The sequence below is a fragment of the Dendrobates tinctorius genome, unplaced genomic scaffold, assembly GCF_039654945.1.
Source record: "Dendrobates tinctorius isolate UK_male_01 unplaced genomic scaffold, ASM3965494v1 ptg000366l, whole genome shotgun sequence".
Lineage (NCBI taxonomy): Eukaryota > Metazoa > Chordata > Amphibia > Anura > Dendrobatidae > Dendrobates > Dendrobates tinctorius.
In genome coordinates, this window is record NW_027362032.1 from 259972 (window position 1) to 278245 (window position 18274).

At 44.4% G+C, this 18274-nt stretch overlaps 1 protein-coding gene across 1 annotated transcript; it reads right to left on the reverse strand.

Moving 5' to 3' along the window:
- Window positions 1-1041: 1041 nt before the first annotated feature.
- On the reverse strand, window positions 1042-10883 carry LOC141075613 (gastrula zinc finger protein XlCGF66.1-like). The gene is made up of 3 exons (XM_073562719.1): window positions 10662-10883; window positions 10456-10579; window positions 1042-1067 (listed from the first exon to the last, which is right to left on the reverse strand). The coding sequence occupies exons 1-3, from the start codon at window positions 10881-10883 to the stop codon at window positions 1042-1044; spliced, it is 372 nt and encodes a 123-aa protein (XP_073418820.1).
- Window positions 10884-18274: the final 7391 nt, after the last annotated feature.

Genomic DNA, 18274 nt, shown 5'->3' on the forward strand with positions numbered 1-18274 from the left:
AACGCATTCTCCACAACGCGGCGTGCCCTTGACAGCCTGTAATTAAAAATACGCCTTTCCTCCGTCAGAGTCTTTAGTGGGTATGGCTTCACAAGATGCTCATGAAGGGGGAAGGCTTCATCGCCCACAAACACAAAGTTAAGATTGGCGGTGGTGTCCATGTTGGTTGGCAAGTGCAGTTCAGAGTTCTTCAAGCGTTCACCAAAAATAGTGTGCTCCAAAACGCCTCCGTCCGAAACCCTCCCGTTCATGCCAACATCAACGTTTATAAATTCATAATTTGCGTTCACAAGGGCCATGAGGATCACGCTGAAGTAGCCCTTGTAGTTGTAGAAATAACTTCCGCTGTTGGCTGGTTGTGTGATGCGCACATGTTTGCCATCCAAGGCACCACCACAGTTAGGGAACTGCCAAATACGTTCAAAATCAGATGCAATTTTTTTCCATTCAGCCGCAGATTTAGGAAAAGGCATGTAGCTCCGTATACTGTGGACGATGGCGTTGCATGTCTCTGGGATTAACACGCTGAGGAGTGATCGGGAAACAGCTGCTGAAAATTGCAAGTCTTTCATTGAACGTCCGGTTGCCAGAAATCGCAGTGTGACAGCCAAACGTTCCTCTGCCGAAACAGCTGCACGCATCCGTGTATCCTGCCGTTCAATGAGTGGCCTCACACATTCCAGTAGGAGCTTAAATGAATCCTCCGACATCCGTAGATAATTGCGGAAATCCTGCGGATTTTTCTCCTGTAACTCCCTCACTAGATGCATGTGGGTGAATTTGGACCGCTGCTCAAGCCATTCTCTGGTCCACATGCGACGCTTTCGTTTGGAACGCCTCTCTTCCACCCGAGCCTCTTCTTGTCGATCGCCCTCCATCAGTAAAGCTGCTGCCACAATCACACGTTCCGCGGTGGACATGTACATTATGTGCAACCTGCCCGGTAAAAGGAATAGAAAAGTTATTTAGAAAGTTTAAAAAAAAAAAAAAAAAATAGAGTATCAAATATTACAAAAATATTTACTGACAAAGCCACAAAAATCAAACAATAGATGCGGTTTGCACTGCTAAAAGATAAAACATTAGATATAACAAATTGTAATAAGATTAAAATATTTTAAAAATGGGAAAAAAACAAACCAAATATATGTACCTTGCTAAGGTAATCCAGAAAACCAGATGGTAGAAATGCCAAAGATGAATCGCAGTTGTGACTCCGACAGAATCCAAAACCAGCCTATACACGATACTATACTCAGCACGCACAAAGGACCAGAATGAGGTGTAATAATCCAAGCACAATGGAACAATAGATGGGGACGCACTGTGACGTTTTCATTTATTGCTGGGGTGATGTAGTGGCCACCAATCGGTGCTGGGGGGCGTTATTACAAATGAAACTTATTCCCGCCTCCGCCGCTGACATATGAGTCGCCAACGAGATCGCTCATCGTTCATAACAGGGGTCAAACACAACGATTCAGGCACACCAGCGGGACGCCAACGATCAAAATACGGTCCTGAACGTTCGTGCACGATCAGCGACATCGCAGCGGGGGCCACGTCGCCAGAACATGTCACATGCAGCGACATCGTCAGCGATGTCGCTGCTGCGTCAAAAAATCGAGGTCGCTTAAGCGATATCGCGAGCGATCTCGCTTAGTGTGACATACCCTTTAGGATACGTTACTCTATGATGGCACTTTTGCACACGGCCACTAGATGGCGCTACAACATCTGACATTTGCCTGAATTTTTATATCTACACATGGTTTACACAAATTATATTGTCTTGTGGTAACTCTATACTATAACATTAGAAGCTGTGTATTTCTGTAATTATTTGTACGTATACATGATTGATTACCACTTTTGTCTCTGTAAAGACAATCCCCTTTAACCCCTTTCCGACATCGGGCGTAAATGTACTTCCTCCCTTTGATGAGGGCTCCGGCGGTGAGCTCACATCCTTTCCGGCACATGTCAGCTGTATTGAACAGCTGCCATTTGCCCCTATCAGCCTCTGACAGCGGCATTTAATGGGCACTTCCAGCAAGCGCGCCGGAAATCCACCCAACAGTGACCCCGTCACATGATCATGGGTCACCGACGGGTTGGCATGACAACCAGTGATCTCCAGCAGACCTCTATGCTTGTCACTGCCGGAATGCTATGAGCGCCACCCACTAGCCAAAACCACATGAACTAAGGATCATCTCGCCGAACTCCCGCTCTCCTGATCGCTCTGCTGATGACACAAAGCTAGGAGGGATAGCTAATACTAGAGAAGAGAAAGAGAGTATTCAAAAAGATATAAATAAACTGGAGCAGTGGGCAGCAACTAACAGAATGGTTTTTAACAGGGAAAAATGCAAAGTACTACATCTGGGCAATAAAAATGAAAAAAGCATATACAGAATGGGAGGAATAGGGCTAAGCAACAGCACATGTGAAAAAGACTTGGGTATACTAATAGATCACAGACTGAATATGAGTCAACAGTGTGATGCAGCAGCAAAAAAGGCAGGCGCAATTCTAGGATGTATTAACAGAAGCATACAGTCTAGATCACGTGAAGTCATTATTTCCCTCTACTCCTCTTTGGTCAGACCTCATCTGGAATATTGTGTCCAGTTTTGGGCACCACATTTTAAAAAAGACATCAACAAACTGGAGCAAGTACAGAAAAGAGCGACCAGAATGGTGACCGGTCTGCAAACCCTGTCTTATGAGGAAAGGTTGCAGGATTTGGGAATGTGTAGTTTGCAAAAGAGAAGACTGAGAGGAGACTTAATAGCTGTCTACAAATATCTAAAGGGCCGTCACATTGTAGAAGGATCATCGTTATTCTCATTTGCACAAGGAAAGACTAGAAGCAATGGGATGAAACTGAATGGGAGGAGACACAGATTAGATATTAGAAAAAACTTTTTGACAGTTAGAGTGATCAATGAGTGGAACAGGCTGCCAAGAGAAGTTGTGAGTTCTCCTTCAATGGAAGTCTTCAAACAGAGGCTGGACAGACATCTGACTGGGATGATTTAGCGAATCCTGCTTTGAGCAGGGGGTTGGACCAGATGGCCCAGGAGGTCCCTTCCAACTCTATGATTCTATGATTCTATGATTCCTTTTAACATGGGCAAAACACTACTCAGACAACACAGGGTGAGGGTAAAACAGTGTGGGCGATGCTTTATTGTACCACAAAACAGGCAGATAACGCATAGAACAGTCCCAGCACAGTACCCAAGATGGGGCACATTACAGAGTCTCACCCTTCCACTGACCCGCCGGGATAATAGCTTCTGTGATTTCAGATCTTCCAGGGTCACTACCCCAGCTGTGTCACACACACAGAGAGGAGGTAACGACAAGCATAAGAAGATGACAGTCCATACAAGGACAGTTGATCCGAGGATCACAGCCTGGCTTCATCTTCCAGGGTCGACTACTCCACCTGTGGCACGCACACAGAGAGGAGGTAACAATAAATGTAAGAAGATGACAGTCCATTGAGTCCATACAAGGTACAAGGCCAGTTGATCCAAAGATCACAATCTGGCTTCTCCGAACATATCCATGGTTCAGCGATGGTCAATGGAGCAGATCTGTATTCTTCCAACCAAGGCTGAAAACCCCTAGGATGTTTCCTATAGAATGATAGATCCGTGTCCCTTGTGATGATGTTGTGGCTGCTGTCCTGTCTCTTGTCCTTTTGGGATGTATGGATGTCTTGGCAGAATCTCTCTGGCTGTTTCTCTCTCAGTCTCTTTATACAGAGGCATGTAACCCATTTTTACACTTAACAAGTGTCCCTCATTCAGTATTTACATAAAGGGTAAGAATGGAGGTGAGATTATTATAGCATTACTTGATTATTTAAACTATTTGCATAGTTTTTCCCTCTCTGCTTTAGAAGTCAACAAACTGGCTCCATAACACAATGCATAATTAGCATATCAGCAAACATCACCAGTGATCAAGGATAAGCGCACAATAAAAGTCAATATTACTGACTTACACAAACAAAAGTCAGTTTTCTTGACCAACCAGAAATCAACACTTAAATTTAAAGCCAACATACAGATAACATTCTATTATTCTTCATTTGCTAAAAATAGCTGTCTGGTTAATTAAGATACAATGCTGTATGTCTTCACAATGCTAAAAGTAAAAAAAATGTTTTAAAAAATATAAAAAAATATAAAAGTTCAAGTCACCCCCTTTCAAAATAAAACAGTAAAAAATCAGACAAACACATATTTGTTATAGCCATATTCAGAATATATCAATATAAAAAGAATTAACCCAATCACTAAATGGCGTAACGAGAAAGAATGTCAAAACGCCAGAATTACTTTTTTTGGTCGCCGCAACATTGCATTAAAATGCAATAAAGGATGACCAAAAGATCGTATCTGCACCAAAATGGTCTTCATTAAAATCGTCAGCTCGGCACACAAAAAATAGTCTTTCACCCGATCCGAGATCATGAAAAATGGAGACGTGACGGGTATCGGAAAATGGTGCAATTCTTTTATACTTAACCTAATAAAGAGGAGTTATTTTTACTGATACAGCGGGTATGGAAAGTATTCACACCCCTTTAAATTTTTCACTCTTTATTTCATTGCAACCGTTTGGTAAATTCAAATTCATACTATCTATTCCTGACACTGGAGGGGCTTATAAGCTTCCGAAGTATATAGTTTGGTGTTTGGGATCTGCCAATATGTGGTTAGTTTTCTGTTTCGGATAACATGATATATGATTTTAGTTTTTTTTTTTCTCATTTAGTCTCTCTTGAATATCGGTCAATATTAAATAGTCTCCTGATGAGTCGCCTTTGGTGAGGAAGATGAAACCCGTAGAAATGAGAGTGAGTGTGTAAACGTCACCTCACCCTATATACTGAGATGTGGGATATATGTTTTTTCTATTAGTCACTTTCCGACTAACCTTCAGGGGGTGAATTATGGGTATAGTTTTACATTTGCAATAAGGTTTAGTTTTATCCTTTCGTCAGCAAACAAGAGGAATGACAAGAGACAACCCATTTAAGAAGATTCAATTTTGGTTAAAACTATTCTAACATTATAACATTATGAACATAAAAAAGGCTTCTCCCCTGTGTGGATTCTCTGGTGCTTAAGACATTCTGATTTAGTGGTAAAACATTTCCCACATTCTGAACAGGAAAAAGGCTTCTCCCCTGTGTGAGTTCTCTGGTGCCTAACACAATATGATTTATTCATAAAACATTTCCCACATTCTGAACATGAAAAAGGCTTCTCCCCTGTGTGAGTTCTCTTGTGGGTAAGAAAATGTGAATTCTGTCTAAAACACTTCCCACATTCTAAACATGAGAAAGGCTTCTCTCCTGTGTGGATTCTCTGGTGCTTAACAAAATCTGATTTAGTGTTAAAACATTTCCCACATTCTGAACAGGAAAAAGGCTTCTCCCCTGTGTGGATTCTCTGGTGATTAACACAATCAGATTTAGTGTTAAAACATTTCCCACATTGTAAACAGGAAAAAGGCTTCTCCCCTGTGTGTGCTCTCTGGTGTCTATCAAGAACCGATTTCAGATTAAAACATTTCCCACATTCTGAACACGAAAAAGGCTTCTCTCCTGTGTGGATTATCTGGTGCTTAACACAATCAGATTTATTATTAAAACATTTCCCACATTCTGAACAGGAAAAAGGCTTCTCCCCTGTGTGAGTTCTCTGGTGGATAACAAAATTTGATTTCTGTGCAAAATTTTTCCCACATTCTGAACAGCAAAAAGGCTTCTCCCCTGTGTGAGTTCTCTGGTGTGTAACAAAATGAGATTTCTTGTTAAAACATTTCCCACATTCTGAACATAAAAATGACTTCTTTGCTTTAGGAGCAGTTTGTTTTTTAATGCCTCTTTTGTGACTTTGATTTTCCTTAGTAGTCAGTAATGAATCAGAAGATGGGACCTGTTTCATAGGATCAGATGACAGATCTTTGCTGTGAATAGATAATATATCTGGAATAACAGTAATCACTTCAGTTGTGTCTTGTAGGATCTCAAGATCATCAGATTTAAAAGTTGAAGATGTCAGCTGTCCCTCTGATCTCCTGGTACAGACATCTGCTAAGATAAAAAAAAACTTTTTAAAATAAAATATCCTTGAGTTTTTTATATTTTTGAACGTTTCTACTTATACCATCCATAAAAATGGCAAGCTATGTAAAAAACTTTAATTATTTCCCAAGACAATGACAGTTCACAGTCTAATAGAAAACCTTGTTGGATGAACCAGTAGTGTGCGGTGTTCAACTGTTTGTTCATTCTGCCTCCCAAATATCGAATATAAAGAAACCAATCAATGTTATGTAGATGAAAAAAATACCAATTCTCATCTCACAAAAAACAAGTCCCCACTCAGGTCCATCATCTGTCAATGGAAAAACAGAGGTTCCCACACTATTAGTGGCTCAAAGGCTGCTGAAAAGCAACAAGGTTTCTATAAACCAATCCAGCAAAATCCGCTCTCACTTCGGAGTCTTGCAGTGTGCGCAAACAACATTTAGGATCCCTGTATTTAGCAATATTATAGTGAGAAGAACCCATTTAATTTGCGGTGTGTGTCTCCTGGAGAACAATCTGGGCACTATGTGCTGGGTAAGAAAATGGCAAATGTGTAATTTTCACTCTCCAACATCCACTGTGTGTTAATTTCCAGAAAGTGGCTGTGGAGTCACAATATTCACTCCTCCTAAGGATTATAACCCTCAGTGAATTAATTTATAAAATGGAATCACTTTATGGGGATTTCTACTATTCTGGTTTTCTGTCATTTAGTTATATTAGGGCTTCTGCATATGGTGTGTCCAATCTCATCTGGGATCTGTTCCTGCTGTCCAGCTGGAGTAATCTGCTCCCTACTTCAGCCAATTGGAAAGTACCACACCCTACTAAAGCGCAAAGCACATGGCCGGAATCTGCCAGACACAGCGCTGTTCTCCTCTGGTTCAGTCCTCTGTGCTCAGCTTGTGGCTTGTGTATTTGTTTCCTGCTGTGACCGTGGCCCGTTTACTGACTACTCTTGTGTCTTCTGATTCTGTATTCTGTCCTTCTGGTTCTGACCCAGCTACCTGACTATTCTTCTTGCCATCTAACACCACAGAGTAGCAGGTAACACCATGGTCCAAGCCTAGGGGTCCCTGTGTAAGTCCAGATTCATGTATGGGTGTTAAAGGGCGATGAGCAAGGCAATCCTTGGGATATGGAAAGCAGAGAAGATAGAGCCAAGCATGTTCATGGGGGACATCTTTTGAGCTGCCAGGTGACCATGAACAGTGCTCCCAGTACATTGTGTCTGCAAACTATTCAGCTAGATCTGCATTCAAATAGCTAAATGGCGCTCCTTCCCTTCTGAACACTGCCATGTGCCCAGACAGTAGTGTACAACCGTATGTAGGGTATAGTGCGAAGCTGGAAAACAATATCTAAGATCCATTTGTTTTCTATTATCCTTTGTGAAGAATTCCAAACTTACCACCACATAAAGTGACACATGTCAGATATTAATAATGGGGCCTGATTAGGAACTACTGAAATGATCAAACTCCACAGTCTCCATCAGTAATAAATGAGTAACTAGGGGTGAAACCTCTCTGGTGTAATTAGAGTATGAAGCCGCATAAACCATATGAAGCGCATCAATCCCTCTAATCTTCAATAAGGTCGCATCGCTATTATGACATGATCTATAATGTTGGGGAATGGTTTTCAGATCCCCAATATCGGACACTCTCTTGGCCGCGCCAATGTCCCGCACATGCTCGCGCACTCGAATCCTGAGTTCTCTTGTTGTCAGACCCACATATATTTTGGGGCAAGGGCACGTGGCATAGTAAATCACGTTTGAAGTTCCACAGGAAATTCTCTGTCTAATCTGGAGTTCCCTTGTCCCATCTGATGAGAAGAGAACTAGAGGGATGGATGCGTTTCATATGGGGATTAGGGGTGGTGACAACAAACATTTTTTTATCACAGATGGAACTCAGGTGGTTCATTCAACTGGACACCATGACCCCTAATGGACTCAATGAAGTTTTGAGCTTGGCCCCATTCCTATAGTCTTTGGACATTTAACAATTATGCATCAATTGGTCCCGGATATTATTTTCTTTTTTGTTAATGGATTCCCAATGGGATGATTTGCATTATTCTCTTTATAGTATATTCCATATGGATATCTGGGTATATTTATAGGCATATAATATATAGGTAATGAGAATTCCTCCTGTCCTTTTTCCTCCACAGGTCTATATCACACTCCCTCCTTTTTTCTGGCAGTGTGCTGTTTTTATATTGTTTTTAATTTTTACTCTTTATTTTCACTAATCTTTTCTTGTATGTCAATAATTTATAGTTAGTGACCTTGAGGACACCATATATCTCCTTGGACCCTCACCCTGTACCATAACTATGTGAACCGCATCCAGCAGTCTCTACAGTTGTGGGAATCATGACCATATATTGTATTCTATGTATTTTATGTACTTAGTATGTGAGATTTTTTCACTGTTTATGTCATATACGATGTACATTTATATACATGTGATGACTTTTTTTACGGTCATGACCCGCTTAGGATTATTGTCTGCATGGACCTTAGGGTTCTTCCCATGTATGGGATATAATTATGAGCATATTATATCAAACATGTGAATCGGATCTAGTGGCCTTTATAGTTGTATGTGTCATGACCATATATCCGTTTTATGCATTTGACGTATTTAATATATGAGACTCTTTATCGCCTGGGCTATATGTGATGTATATCCATGTATGTATGTGATGATTCTTTTGAATGGCCATGACCCCTTTAAAAATCATTCATCTTCCCGGTATGGATTTTTTGGGATTTCCATTTACCCTATATATGGGATACAATTATGGGCGGCTGTGCGCATCTCTCTGCGGTGGTAATTGTGCTGCTGACAGATGGGCGTCTTTGTGTTGTACACGGGCGCCTTTGTCTTTTGACCGGTGTCCTGTGTTCAGCATGACGCCTGTTCTGTGCAGCGGTGCTTGCCGACCTCAGAGCGCATGCGCCGATGAGGCCGCGATGATTGGTTGATCCCGGTCACGTGACCGGGGTCACAGGGTATATGAAGGTCCTGTGGAGATATGGTTATTATCTCCTTGATAAAGCGGCCTTTCTGCGCCGCGAAACGCGCATCGGGGTCACTGCCAGACGCTTCCCCTCTTCCTCCTGCATCCTCTGGTAAGATTTTGAACTGACATTTATTTCTGTCTTTCATTGGTGGTCGCCCTTGTTTATGTCCAGATTCAATGCACCCTAAGGACATTATATGTCTCTCCTCCTTACTTTTTGAGCTTTGCTCAGGGGATTTACTTGAAGTAATCTGGGCCATATGGCCATTGATTTTTGTAGGGAGGTATTATATTTTGGGCTTCCACTTTATAGGCATGATGTCTAAAATACATATATGAGGACATTATTTCTATCTTGGATGGACGAGGGGATGGTCGGGTATGTGTTCATCTGCTTTATATTGGCACCTCATCATGATTTTGGGCACTTCTTTGTACGATATTTAATAAAAATTATTAATATTTTTGCAATCATCGTTTTGCTCCCTTTTTTCTCCAGTGTTTCCATGTTTATAGGAGCTGATGTGGCTTGTGCCTAGGGTGAACAAATTGTTTTGGTATCATCCAAAGGCATTTTAGCATTTTACATGGGATTCTTATTATTAATCCCAGGGGGTAGGTGGATCCTCCAGGTCGTAAGTTCTATAGAAAAGGGCTTTCAATGCCCAAAGTCATTTGAACAGTTTTGGGTGGAGGAGAATGTTGTGGTCTAGAGGCAAAATGGTGATCATGGTAATACGGCCGGACTACACCACCGATAAAGCAGCCACAGCCGGTGACTGAGAGGAATCTGTGACTTCTCTGCATTCAGTGGTTACTACTCACCTGGGTAGTCATATGTGGGAATCTCCTCTTTACACCACTCATCATCTCTCACATATGTCTCTGTAGTATTAATATGGGTCAGATCTTCACCCTGAAACAAATATTGTAAAAGTCACCGACAGATGGAGAAGTCCCATCTATGATCAGCTCTAATCCTGCCATCTCCACCGTTCTCATTACACAAGTATAAAACACATAATACTGGTGGATAAAACAAGACTGAGCACAAGACCTTCACAGCCGTCTACATATCATAGGGGAGATCTCCTGACACCTTCTCTCCATCTACCTGATGATCCTGAGGAACACTGGGATCTTCTTGGTTACAGTCCTGTGGAGGAAGAGGACGGGGACATCTCTCTGGTGTTGTCCTCTTACTGGATAGATCTGGAGGAAACACATACAGGGACTGAATTCATTCTCTACATACAGATAATTATAGGCCGTGTGTATTTAGTCCTGTCTATTACCTGGTGATGTGAGGGGCTGGAGAACCTCCATTATGACGTTCTTGTACAGATCTCTGTGTCCTTCTAAATACTCCCACTCCTCCATGGAGAAATAGACAGCGACATTCTGACACCTTATAGGAACCTGACACATACAATGATACCGTCATCCCCCGATCCCTTCATAGTGTTACTGTATAATGTCCCAGCATTCCCAGCAGTGTCACCTCTCCAGTCAGCAGCTCAATCATCTTGTAGATGAGTTCTAGGATCTTCTGGTCATTGATGTCCTCATGGATCAGGGGATGAGGTGGAGGCCCCGTGATTGGGCTCAGGGGTCTTCCCCATCCCTCAGACACAGGGTCCTGACAGCGATCACTAGAGGTCTTCTTCACCACTGTGTAATCCTGGTTATGGAGCGACACATTAATAAATCTCACTACAGACATTCCCAGAGTCCTCACCTCTCCAGTTCTGTCCATCTGTTATTCCCATAGATAAGAATGATGTAATGTGACGTCATCAGAATCTCTCACCTCTCCAGTGAGACGGAAGAGGATCTCTAGGGTGAGGTGTAATATCCTCTCCGCCATCTTGTCTCTGTCCATATCCATCCTTGATGGGTAAATCAGGAAAATTCTCTTCTGTAGAAGATCTTCACTGAGAGGATCCGATATTGTAGAGACCTGAATGAGAAGAAGATGATCTGATGTAACATCATAAGAATCCGGTGTAATAATACAATTACTGGAGATAATACGGGAAACATATGAGGAGATTTATTATCTTACAGGGTTTAGTTTTCTCCCCTGACATCTACTAATAAAACCTATATATTTAGGCCACAGACAACAAGCAGTTTCCTCCTCGGAGTCGGCAGCTGAACACGTTCCTCATAGACTCATCTTCCATAACGCTAATTCTCGTCTCATTTACCGACACTGGAATCGGCATTAGCAATACTGCAGGAGAGATTCATTACACGCGACATGAGAAATAACTCCTTCATGATGAGGACAACATCTTCATCTTCTACTACGGCTCTAGAGACAGGTTTGGCCAGAGTCGGTCACTGCCTCCATCCCCACCGGCCGTCTATATGAATGTTTCCCATCTTCCCCGCACTGGAATCTTCTCTCCCGTTAGATCTCAGCTCTGAGTCACACACAGAAGTTTGAGGCTTTTAGAAAAGATTTTTAGTTTTCACAAACACAACGGACAGAAATGATCTGATACCAAAGTCTCCATGTACAGTGATTTATGGGGTTTATTTCTGGCCTGAGGCTTTCCTATATTACAAGAAAAACTCCAGAAAAAGCCGATATTAAAATGTTTCTAAAGAAAATTGGCTCCAACAATTCTTGTAAGAAGAAAAAAATATGCAAAAAGCAGAAGACACATTTTATAATTTTTAACAATTAAACATTTATTAAAAAGAAATTAATCTTTTTGGGCCCCAGAACATAGATGTACACCGCAGGGACGGCACAGATGAGGCTTCAACAAAAACCCTGACAGTTTAACCACTTGCTGCTGTGAGAAGCAAACATGGCATCTAAGAAGGTGTGACAGAGTTTGGCTGAATGCCCCCCGCCTCCAAGTACTCGATAGTATGGGGCGGCCTAGTTACTGCGATACTTACATGCCTAATAATGGGGTCTGGGCTGCAATTTATGAAGGTCTATTAGGCCGGGCCAGAGACAGCGTCCAATAAGTTACCTTATAACCCCCCATACACATTAGACTAAAGTTCCATGAAAGCTCTGATTTCGGGGGGTTTGGCCGACCATATAATGTATTTCGGGGCCTCCCGACAGATGATGTCAGGGCAGAGAAGGAATCGGCATCCTGAATTTCAGAGGATAATCCGTCTGTTCTTCGTGTACATAATACTCCTCTAGAGGAGTCTGGAGGCGACTCTCTCATACAGACCACAGGAAAGCTGGAATATTTGTGTGTATGGGGGAGTCGGGAGAGATCGCCGTCTGCCAAATGACCGCTCAGCCAACTCTGATCTCATGTGTATGGGGCCGTTAGTATTACACTGACAGGCAGTGATGATACACGGCACTACAGGAGTACAGGGCATCACCGGAGCCATCAGAGGCTTGTATGTTGTATGATCGCACTGATCAGAGGGGTTTAAAAAAGGCTTAAAGTGGAAAAAAATCACAGTTTCACCAACAAGAAATATCCATCACTATATGGAAAGCAGAGTCACTGCACAATGTTAGTTACGTCACGGCCATAACTACTTTATTATACTCTATTATCCTGTACACAGTGGAGTAGATAGAAATCACAGATCCCACAGCAATAGCTGGAATTGGACCCTCCAATGCAAAGAAAAAAAAAATCTATCCATCTATATACACGGTTCAAAAAATAAAGGGAACACTTAAACAACAGAATATAGCTCCAAGTAAATCAAACTTCTGTGAAATCAAACTGTCCACTTAGGAAGCAACACTGATTGACAATCAATTTCACATGCTGTTGTGCAAATGGAATAGACAACAGATAAAATTATTGGCAATTATCAAGACACCCTCAATAAAGGAGTGGTTCTGCAGGTGGGGACCACAGACCACATCTCAGTACCAATGCTTTCTGGCTGACGTTTTGGTCACTTTTGAATGTTGGTTGTGTTTTCACACTTGTGGTAGCATGAGACGGACTTCTACAACCCACACAAGTGGCTCAGGTAGTGCAGCTCATCCAGGATGGCACATCAATGTGAGCTGTGGCAAGAAGGTTTACTGTGTCTGACAGTGTAGTGTCCAGAGGCTGGTGGTGTTACCAGGAGACAGGCCAGTACATCAGGACATGTGGAGGGGGCCGTATGAGGGCAACAACCCAGCAGCAGGACCACTACCTCCCCCTTTGTGCAAGAAGGAACAGGAGGAGCACTGCCAGAGACCTGCAAAATGATACTCAGCAGGCCACAAATGAACATGTGTCTGCACAAACGTTTAGAAACTGACTCCATTAGGATGGTCTGAGGTCCCGATATCCACAGATGGGGGTTGTGCTCACAGCCCAACACCGTACAGGACACTTGGCATTTGCCACAGAACACCAGGATTGGCAAATTCACCACTGGCGCCCTGTGCTTTTCACAGATGAAAGCAGGTTCACACTGAGCACATGTGACAGACGTGACAGAGTCTGGAGACGCCGTGGAGAGCGATCTGCTGCCTGCAACATCCATTCGCACTTAAGGGATCTGTATATGGAGTCTACAAACTACAGTGGGGAAAATAAGGATTTGTTACGCTGCCAATTTTGGGGCAAAGTCACATTTTTGTGAGGAAAAAAGTAAAATTGTCATTTTTTCCTTCCACATTGCTTATATTCCTGTCACACTGTCCGAATTCAGATATTGTCCTGTGAGAAAGGAGAATACAGGGAGCGAAAGGGTTAATAGGTCTCACAGGAGGAACTGGCCCAGAAAGCAGAAGATCCAGGAGTGTCTGCCACATATATGACTGCTCTGTGCACACAGGACCTGTGATGAGGTCACAGGAGGGGAGGAGGCAGGGGTCACATGATCAGGGGCCTCAGGGTGTGCAGGACTCAGTGTGCTGGAGCGCTCCCGATAATCAGCTGCGTGTGTCGCGCTGTGTGATAGTCACAGCACCTGCATGGAGGGCGACACATGCAGCTGATTATCGGGAGCGCTCCAGGGATCCGGGGTCCCGATGCAGCTATTCGGTAAGCGATATTAGCCAATAACAACTTCTCCGACAATATTCGCTCATCTCTAGTAATAACAGCTCAAAGAAATTCACCAAACTTTTCATTAAGTTTAATAGCAAGAACCTATTAAATATTGAGCACCAAAAGGACGAAGCATTGACAAAGGCATGTAAAAGTGTGGGCGCCCCTGGTCAAAATGACCGTTATTGTGAGCAGTAGTAAGACGAAGATGAAATGATCTCTAAAAGGCCGAACCTCTAAGATGACACATGGCCTTTGTATTTTAGGCAACAATAATAAAAAAAAATATATATATAGACTTTTTTACAATTTCATAATTGCAAAAAGGAAAAAGGGGTGATGCAAAACTTTGGGCATCCTGGGAGATTTGTGTACTGAGATAATTTTGACCAAGATTTTACACGTTAATTAGCTTGTTAGGGTTATGGTGAGATCACATGGTGACCAGGAGCTACAGTCTGAGGAAAGGGCTAAAAAGCCTTCACTAGACCCCTGTACAGCTGTATAATGAGGCCCAGGCTTTATAGTGAAGGGACAGGAGTGAGAGCCTGTTCCCAGGAGCTACAGTCTGAGGAAAGGGTTAAAAAGCCTTCACTAGACCCCTGTACAGCTGTATAATGAGGCCCAGGCTTTATAGTGAAGGGACAGGAGTGAGGGCCTGTTCCCAGGAGCTACAGTCTGAGGAAAGGGCTAAAAAGCCTTCACTAGACCCCTGTACAGCTGTATAATGAGGCCCAGGCTTTATAGTGAAGGGACAGGAGTGAGGACCTGTGCCCAGGAGCTACAGTCAAGGGCATGTCACACTAAGAGATATCGCTAGCAATATCACTATAACTTGTGACGTTATAGCGATATTGCTAGCGAAATCACTGTGTCTGATACTTATCTACAACCCGCTCCCCCGCTGGTTATCGCTGATCGCGCTAGAACAGGCTGGACTGTTTCTTGTCGTCTGCTTCCTGCGGCGCTTCCTGCTGTCACGACGAGTGACGAGCGTGGATGCGGGCGGGAGGACGCAGGATCACCTGGTGTGACAGGTAAGTAGCGACCCCTGTCCCCAGCGATGTCGCTGGTGAGATCTGCCTGTGTGGCAGCTCACTAGCGACCACTTAGCGATGCACCAGCGATCCTGACCGCGTCATATTGCTGGTCGGGATCGCTGGTGCATCGCTAAGTGTGACAGTACCTTCAGTGGAAAGGGGTTAAAAGCCTTCACTAGACCATTGTACAGCTGTATAATGAGGCCCAGGTGTTATAGTGAAGGGACAGGAGTGAGGGCCTGTTCCCAGGAGCTACAGTATGAGGAAAGGGCTAAAAAGCCTTCACTAGACCCCTGTACAGCTGTATAATGAGGCCCAGGCTTTATAGTGAAGGGACAGGAGTGAGGGCCTGTTCCCAGGAGCTACAGTATGAGGAAAGGGCTAAAAAGCCTTCACTAGACCCCTGTACAGCTGTATAATGAGGCCCAGGCTTTATAGTGAAGGGACAGGAGTGAGGGCCTGTTCCCAGGAGCTACAGACTGAGGAAAGGGCTAAAAAGCCTTCACTAGACCCCTGTACAGCTGTATAATGAGGCCCAGGCTTTATAGTGAAGGGAAGGAGTGAGGGCCTGTGCCCAGGAGCTACAGTATGAGGAAAGGGCTAAAAAGCCTTCACTAGACCCCTGTACAGCTGTATAATGAGGCCCAGGCTTTATAGTGAAGGGACAGGAGTGAGGGCCTGTTCCCAGGAGCTACAGACTGAGGAAAGGGCTAAAAAGCCTTCACTAGACCCCTGTACAGCTGTATAATGAGGCGCAGGCTTTATAGTGAAGGGACAGGAGTGAGGGCCTGTTCCCAGGAGCTACAGTCTGAGGAAAGGGCTAAAAAGCCTTCACTAGACCCCTGTACAGCTGTATAATGAGGCCCAGGCTTTATAGTGAAGGGACAGGAGTGAGGGCCTGTTCCCAGGAGCTACAGACTGAGGAAAGGGCTAAAAAGCCTTCACTAGACCCCTGTACAGCTGTATAATGAGGCCCAGGCTTTATTGTGAAGGGACAGTAGTGAGGGCCTGTTCCCAGGAGCTACAGACTGAGGAAAGGGCTTAAAAGCCTTCACTAGACCCCTGTACAGCTGTATAATGAGGCCCAGGCTTTATAGTGAAGGGACAGGAGTGAGGGCCTGTTCCCAGGAGCTACAGACTGAGGAAAGGGCTAAAAAGCCTTCACTAGACCCCTGTACAGCTGTATAATGAGGCGCAGGCTTTATAGTGAAGGGACAGGAGTGAGGGCCTGTTCCCAGGAGCTACAGTCTGAGGAAAGGGCTAAAAAGCCTTCACTAGACCCCTGTACAGCTGTATAATGAGGCCCAGGCTTTATAGTGAAGGGACAGGAGTGAGGGCCTGTTCCCCGGAGCTACAGACTGAGGAAAGGGCTAAAAAGCCTTCACTAGACCCCTGTACAGCTGTATTATGAGGCCCAGGCTTTATAGTGAAGGGACAGGAGTGAGGGCCTGTTCCCAGGAGCTACAGACTGAGGAAAGGGCTAAAAAGCCTTCACTAGACCCCTGTACAGCTGTATAATGAGGCGCAGGCTTTATAGTGAAGGGATAGGAGTGAGGGCCTGTTCCCAGGAGCTACAGTCTGAGGAAAGGGCTAAAAAGCCTTCACTAGACCCCTGTACAGCTGTATAATGAGGCCCAGGCGTTATAGTGAAGGGACAGGAGTGAGGGCCTGTGCCCAGGAGCTACAGACTGAGGAAAGGGCTAAAAAGCCTTCACTAGACCCCTGTACAGCTGTATAATGAGACCCAGGCTTTATAGTGAAGGGACAGGAGTGAGGGCCTGTTCCCCGGAGCTACAGACTGAGGAAAGGGCTAAAAAGCCTTCACTAGACCCCTGTACAGCTGTATTATGAGGCCCAGGCTTTATAGTGAAGGGACAGGAGTGAGGGCCTGTTCCCAGGAGCTACAGACTGAGGAAAGGGCTAAAAAGCCTTCACTAGACCCCTGTACAGCTGTATAATGAGGCGCAGGCTTTATAGTGAAGGGACAGGAGTGAGGGCCTGTTCCCAGGAGCTACAGTCTGAGGAAAGGGCTAAAAAGCCTTCACTAGACCCCTGTACAGCTGTATAATGAGGCCCAGGCATTATAGTGAAGGGACAGGAGTGAGGGCCTGTGCCCAGGAGCTACAGACTGAGGAAAGGGCTAAAAAACCTTCACTAGACCCCTGTACAGCTGTATAATGAGGCCCAGGCTTTATAGTGAAGGGACAGGAGTGAGGGCCTCTTCCCAGGAGCTACAGACTGAGGAAAGGGCTAAAAGGCCTTCACTAGACCCCTGTACAGCTGTATAATGAGGCCCAGGCTTTATAGTGAAGGGACAGGAGTGAGGGCCTGTTCCCAGGAGCTACAGACTGAGGAAAGGGCTAAAAAGCCTTCACTAGACCCCTGTACAGCTGTATAATGAGGCCCAGGCTTTATAGTGAAGGGACAGGAGGGAGAAAAATGGGGAAAGGAGCCAGAAGAGCCGGACTGCCCATCACTAACCTGCAGAGCCGCACTCCACATATATGGCTGCTCTGTGCACAGGACCTGTGATGAGGTCACAGGAGGGGAGGAGTCAGGGGTCACATGATCTCCGGAGTGAAGATGCTCCATGGAGCCTTCTCCTCAGTCAGTGACATTCCCGCCATTATTCGCCCCTCACTACTGGCACAATTACCCCGCGCCGCCTTCTCTACACAGTGTTATGTGTGGAATATAACGTGTGATTTCTCTGGAGGGAAATAGACCCCACACATGAGGGAATTCTCACCAGTTACCGGCCGTCTACTATATGGCGGCATATGATTGTGCTATCGACTCCACACCAGGAGCTAAAATGCCCAAATCTCGGTTATTTCCCCCCTTCCAGAGTCCGGCTGAGGCCGGGGTCACACTTGGGAGAAACTCGCCCGAGTCTCGCTCCTCAGTGTCCTTGTGGATTAGCCTCTGTAGGGGAAATGACACCGGCTGTCAGGGACAGGGGGCCCCAACATAAATCCAATATTCATTGTAAGAAAACCGAACCTGATGCCGCCATTCGGGGTAACCAATGCTCCGGCAGTCTGTGACAATGTCAGTAATTATATTTTTCTCACTGATTG

Excerpts from the sequence above, each read along its gene's own strand:
- LOC141075613 (XM_073562719.1), bottom strand. The coding sequence starts at position 10,883 with ATGTCTGTAGTGAGATTTATTAATGTGTCGCTCCATAACCAGGATTAC. Across the intron at positions 10,580-10,661 it reads TTGAGCTGCTGACTGGAGAG|GTTCCTATAAGGTGTCAGAA; the intron begins GTGACACTGCTG and ends TGTATGTGTCAG. Across the intron at positions 1,068-10,455 it reads CCAGCCCCTCACATCACCAG|CAGTGCAAACCGCATCTATT; the intron begins GTAATAGACAGG and ends TTTATCTTTTAG.